General features: G+C 37.2%; 1 protein-coding gene across 1 annotated transcript; it reads left to right on the forward strand.

The window, feature by feature from the left end:
* Window positions 1-3,748: 3,748 nt before the first annotated feature.
* On the forward strand, window positions 3,749-4,831 carry LOC118628599 (olfactory receptor 56B4-like). The gene has a single exon (XM_036259572.1). The coding sequence runs from the start codon at window positions 3,773-3,775 to the stop codon at window positions 4,829-4,831; it is 1,059 nt and encodes a 352-aa protein (XP_036115465.1). The 5' UTR covers window positions 3,749-3,772.
* Window positions 4,832-6,766: the final 1,935 nt, after the last annotated feature.

Consider the following 6,766-nt stretch of genomic DNA (forward strand, 5'->3'; position numbering starts at 1 on the left):
GGTAAGAAAGAAAGATCTCTTATCCTTTGAGACGACATGGAGGGACCTGGAAAGTATTATCCTAAGTGAAAGAAGCCAAGCAGAAAAAGACAAATACCACATGATCTCACTTATATACGGAATATAATGAACATAACAGTCTGAGGAATACAGTAGACCCAGACACATGGAAGTAGGGCACAGACTGACATCCCTCAGAAGAGGGGATGGGGGGTGGGGGGGTGGGAAGAGATAAACCACAGAACTTATATGCATGTATGCATGACCAATGGACATGGACAACTAAGCCGGGGACAGGGTGGAGGGGGTGGGGTGGGGGGTGCCAATGGGGTAAAAAGGTAAAATATCTGTAACAAAAAAATAAATAAAAATTCATAAAAAAAAAGAAAAGAAAAAAGCATATAAAAACAAGACAAAACTATCTGAAGGTATTTCTGTCTTCTAAAGATTTCAATAAAATCTCAATGGAAAAACTAAAAAAAAAAAAAAAAAAAAAAAATATTTAATAAAATGAAAATAAAAATTAGAGCTTACAGTACTCAAAGTTCTCCTAATAATAGATAATACCTATTTCTACCAAAAAAGAAAAAAAATCTGAGCATTTACTGAAAAGCAATTTGCTTTGGGATGTGGTAGTGTAAAATAGCTATATTTTGTGACATGTTATAAAATACAACAATCATTAGAAGGCTTTTTGAAGTAATAATAGTCAATTGAAAAATACAGTAAGACAAAATATTTATGACAGAAAGGCAAAATAGGTTTCTACATGGCAAGATTCAGGAGGGTAAAAATGAGTTCTTACACAATTAATTTGTTTTACTTTTATATTCAAAAATGTCATAACCAGTCTTTTTTTTTATTTACTTTTATTACAGATGTTTCTCCTTTTTTCCCCATTGACATCCTCCTCCCCATCTCCCCCACCCCGTCCCCAGCTTTGTTGTCCACATCCATGGGTTATGCGTACATGTATATAAGTTCTGTGGTTTATCTCTTCCCTCCCCCCACCACCCCTCGTTCTGAGGGTTGTCATTCTGTACCCTACTTCCACGTCTCTGGGTCTACCCTGTTCCTCAGAATGTTATGTTCATTATATTCCACAAATAAGTGAGATCATGTGATATTTGTCTTTCTCTGCTTGGCTAGTTTCACTTAGGATAATACTTTCTAGGTCCCTCCATGTCATCTCAAAGGATAAGAGATCTTTCTTTCTCACAGCTGCATAGTACTCCGTTGTGTATATGTACCACTGCTTTTTTATCCATTCATCTACTGATGGACATTAGGGCTGTTTCCAGATCTTAGCTACTGTAAATAGTGCTGCTATGAACATGGGGGTACATATATTCTTTCTGATTGGTGTTTCAGGCTTCTTAGGGTATATTCCTAAAAGCGGGATCACTGGGTCAAATGGAAATTTAATTTTTAATTTTTTGAGGTAACACCATATTGTTTTCCATAGTGGCTGCACCAGTCTGCATTCCCACCAGCAGTGTACTAGAGTCCCCTTTTCTTCACACCCTCGTCAACACTAGTTGTTTGATGATTTGTTGATGGTGGCCATTCTGACAGGTGTGAGGTGATACCTCATTGGTGTTTTAATTTGCATCTCTCTGATGATTAGTGATGTTGAGCATTTCTTCATATGTCTCATAGCCAATTGTAACCAGTCGTTTTTGCTTTACAAAATTACTTGAAATTATTTGTAACACTGTTCTTTACCATAGGTAAATACACTGATTTAATTAGTATGAAACTAACAACAGAGAAGGCTATCACTCTGGCAATAACCTTTAAATATGTGTTTGGATTGAATATTTGACAAAAAAAGCACACTGTAAATTAATGAGGAAAAGCGGTTTTCTTTACTAAATGGTGCTGTAATGATGATCTAGTTATTCGTGGGTGAAATTAATTCAGAGACTTTCTCATTCTATGTCACGTCTCAAAATGCTTACAAAATTAATTTTTAAAGAAAATATTAAAATGTTGGAATTTGCATTATTTCAAGTTTAAAATCCCAATATAATTAATTTGAAAACTGCACTTGTTTGAATACAATAAAGTTTAAGTATATGCACATATCTGATATTTTAAAAGGATAAATTTGTAATGGAAATGTCTCAAAATTTTTTCCAAAAAAACACAACAGATGGAGGTAATATGTTTAAGATACAATGAAACTCATACAAGTTAATAATGTGTGCTATCAGACTCCATGTAAGCCCTTGAAAACTCATTTTTTTAATACTACAAGATGAGTTGAGCATAGAAAAAAAAGAGAAGATAAACTAAGTATATAAATGGAAAAATAACAATCTTTGAAAATGTCACTAAATAATGGAGGGAAAGGTGAACAAAAATTGAAATTTCAATTATTACTTATTCTATTAATAAAGGTTTTTAAATTAAAATTTCCACTTATGGCATGGATGTAATGAAATAGACACCCTCATGGAAATATTCTAGGTGTGGAAAGTAACACAATAAATCTTTGAAGCAATGTTTCAGTGTATGTCAAGAGCATTAAAAGTGTCCTGCTGTCACACAGGACCAGGTGAATCTCTTGGAAAGACAATTTGGCAAATCAATCAAAACCATTTTTTCCATTTCACCCAGCAATTCACTTCATGGCAATAACCATATGAATAAATTTACACATATGCTTACAGATATATGAGCAAGTACATTTTTTAAATCATGTTTCTGCAGTGGCAAAATACTGGACATGTCAATGTTTATCAAAAGTTCTCATAAAAATATCGGACATCCATGGGCAGAAAATAATGCAACTTAACAACAATGAGGTATATGTATATGGCGATATGGAACAGTCTCCAAGATAACCAAGCAAAAAGAGGAAACTCAAGGAAACAAAGGATAAGAAAGGTATGATTACTATAATATTTGTTTTTGTATTTTATGGGGAAAATAGTTAGTACATATATTCTTATTTATGAAAAAACGATCTCTGGGAGGATTCCCAAGAAATTATATTGGTATAAAGAAAAAAATTGGGGAATCCCAAGCATGAGATTATATTTTTTATTATGTTTATTTTTTAACATGTGCATGTCTGACATTTAAAATAATATCAAATTACTACTAAAATTAAAATTTTCAAACAACTATGTACTTTGTATCATTTTTGTATCATTTCTGGAATTCTACTCAGAACTAATCTGTAAAGTAAAAGAGTGGTTAGTAAATTTGAAATCGCCAAATATTGAAATATACAGTGGTCATTAAAATTAAGAGTTCACGTTGGTTTTAACGATACTGGAAAGTCAAGGTTCGTTTATTTATTCATCCACTAAGTTTTTCCTGAGCACATATTTTGTTCTTAGAACATATTGTTGAAAGAAAAAGGCAAGATACAAAACTCTCTCTGTATGACGTACACTGCTAAAACACAAAAAAGAAAAATGGGAGAGAGTATATCAAATATTAATATTTGCTACCTGTAAGTGATAAGACTATTGGTGATGTATTTAGACATGCTTATTAGGCATACAAATGGTTATGACAAAAAGCTATTCCAGCCTTTCGATTTACAAATAATTTTGGCTTTATTTATTACTCCTCTGTAGAACATTTTAAGGAGCCAATAGTAATAATAATAATAATGATGATGTTGGAGCGCACTCATGATTAAAGAAACTGGGTCCTGGTGGAAGACTCTAATTAGGACCCTCATCTGAAATTTCAAATGCAACCTCCTTTCTCTTTGGGTTTTATGGACAGGTACTGAGAACAGGGCACCTGTGCCATGGATAACGTCACCACTGCTCCCAACAGTTCCAGCCTCCAGATCTCCCTGTTCATCCTCATGGGGCTCCCAGGCATTCACGAGTGGCAGCACTGGCTCTCCCTGCCCCTGGCTCTGCTCTACCTCTTAGCTCTTGTTGCCAATCTCCTCATCGTGATCACCATTCACCGTGAGCCCATGCTCCATGAGCCCATGTACCATTTCCTGGGCATATTGGCACTTGTGGACATTGGCTTGGCCACCACCATTATGCCCAAGATTATGGCCATCTTCTGGTTTGATGCCAAGGCCATCAGCCTCCCTGAATGTTTTGCTCAAATGTATGTCATCCACTACTTCATTTTCATGGAGTCTGGTATCTTCCTCTGCATGGCAGTGGACAGATACATAGCCATCTGCCACCCTCTTCGATATCCTTCCATACTCACTGAAGCTTTTATGATCAAAGTCACAGGATTCATGGTGCTCAGAAATGGCTTGTTGACCATCCCAGTGCCTGTACTGGCTGCCCAAAGACTCTACTGCTCCAAGAATGAAATTAACCACTGCCTGTGCTCGAACTTGGGGGTGATCAGCCTGGCTTGTGATGACATCACTGTGAACAAATTTTACCAACTGTGCTTAGCATGGATCCTGGTTGGGAGCGATATGGCTTTGGTTTTCTCTTCCTATGCTCTAATCCTTCGCAATGTGCTGAGGCTGAACTCAGCAGAAGCAATGTCCAAGGCTCTGAGCACCTGTAGCTCCCACCTCATCCTCATCTGCTTCTTCTACACAGGTGTCATTGTGCTGTCTGTCACACACCTTGTAAAAGAAAAGATTCCCCTTATCCCTGTACTCCTCAATGTGCTGCACAATGTCATCCCCCCAGCTCTCAACCCCATGGTGTATGCTCTCAGGATGCGTGAGCTCAGACTGGGCTTCCAGAGGCTGCTTGGGTGGGTGAAGGATTGTCCACAAAGTAACCTCAGCTTAAAAGGCCATGTAGATGTTAGGAAGAAAGACGTTGTAGCTCTGAATAGACCTGAATTTAAAAAACTGAAAACACATGGCCAATAATATCAAAAATCCTATCAGCCTCACTAATCAAAATCGACATATAAAAATTATAATGAAATTTCCTACTACAAAAAATTAAGAGTAAAAATTGAAATGTCCCTGACCATTATTGCCACCCAGAGACTGACACACTTATACACAGCTACCATGCTTTGAGACATGACATACACATTGAAAAACTCATTTAATTGTGTAGTCAAGTCTTCCTCCTAGGAAATGGAAAAATAGTCCTGGAAAATGCCAAAAAATGTAGTTCCAAATAACCAATTAATTTAATCTAAATTAATTTTTACCATTTGAACATCTAACAAAAATGCACACTTTAGAGTACAAGGACTCTCAACCATGTTCATGTTGTACCTTCTCTGAGCCTAGTACACACTCTACGCATAATAAATGCTTAATTAACGCTTCATTCGTGATACAGTCAGTCAGGAGATATAGTTCTGCTGCATCCTATGTTTCACAGAAAATGTTCTGGACCATGGTCTGAACAATGACCACAGGCAGTTTGCATATGATTTCACCTTGGAGAAAAACCTCTTGGAAACAGCGCTGGGCCAAAGCAATTTCAGAAACCGTGAGCTCATACACTGCTGGTGGGAATGTAAACTGGTGCAACTGTTTCAGAAAAGAACCTGGCATCTTCTTAAATAATTAAACAAGAGTTACCATCTAACACAGCAATTCCACTGTTAAGTACATACCCAAGAGAAATCGAAAACCTATGTCCAACTGACGAACAGAATAGTACTAGAGGCTTGGATACACGCAACAGACTGACAGTTATCGGATGGGAGGAGTCGGGTAGGGGACTGGATAAAAGAAGGTAAAGAGCCCAGCCAGTGTGGCTCAGTGATTTGAGTGTCATCCCCTGGACTGAGAGATCTCAGTTCAGTTCCTGATTGGGGTACATGCCCAGGTTAAGAGCTCGATCCCTAGTAGGGAGCACACAATGGACAATTGGTCAATGTTTCCCTCTTAGATTGATGTTTATATCTCTCTTTCCCTTCCTCCTTTCTACAAAGTCAATAAAAACATATTTTTAAAATAGAAGAAGAAGAATGTAAAAAGATAAGGCAAAGAACGTTTATGCATAGCCCACGGAGACAGACAACAGTATGGTTAAGGCCAGGAGAGGGAGATGCTGGGGCTGGGCCGAGGTGTGTAAAGGGTGTGGGAGAAATGAGTGACATCTGTAATAGTGTCAGCAATAAAAATTAAATAAAAAAACACATATGTCCACACAAAAATTTGTACATGAGCATTTGTGGTAACACTATAATAGCCAAAAAATGAAAACAACCCAAACGTGCATCAGCTGATGATTGGATAGACAAAACCTGATACATCTGTACTATGGAATAGTGTCCAGCCAGAAAATGTAAAGTACTATTCACACATGCTACAACATGCATGAACCTTGAAAATATTAAGCTAACTAAAAGAAGCCAGACAAAAAAGGCACACATTTTACGATTCCATTTATATAAAATTTCAAAAATGGGCAAATCCATAAGGACAGAAAGCAGATAAGTGATTTGTCACTGAGTGAAGGGAAAGGGAAAATGGGAAACAACACTTTAATGGGAACAGAGTTTCTCTTGAGGATGCTAAAAAGTCCTGTAATTAGAAAAGAGAGCTGCATAACATTGTGAATGTACCAGAAGCCACTTTAAAATGGTTATAATGCTGGCTGGCCAGTGTGGCTCAGTGGATTGAGTGTCATCCCATGGAAAGAGAGGTCCCAGTTCAATTGGTGGTCAGGGCATATGCCCAGGTTGTGGACTTGATCCCCAGTAAGGGGTGTGCAGGAGGCAGCCAATCAATGTTTCTCTCTCACATCCATGCTTCTATCTCTCTCTCTCTCTTCCTCTCTCTCTAAAAATAATAATTAAATAAAATGATTATAATGCTGAATGATATATTATGTGA

The sequence above is a fragment of the Molossus molossus genome, unplaced genomic scaffold (assembly GCF_014108415.1).
Source record: "Molossus molossus isolate mMolMol1 unplaced genomic scaffold, mMolMol1.p scaffold_m16_p_13, whole genome shotgun sequence".
NCBI lineage: Eukaryota > Metazoa > Chordata > Mammalia > Chiroptera > Molossidae > Molossus > Molossus molossus.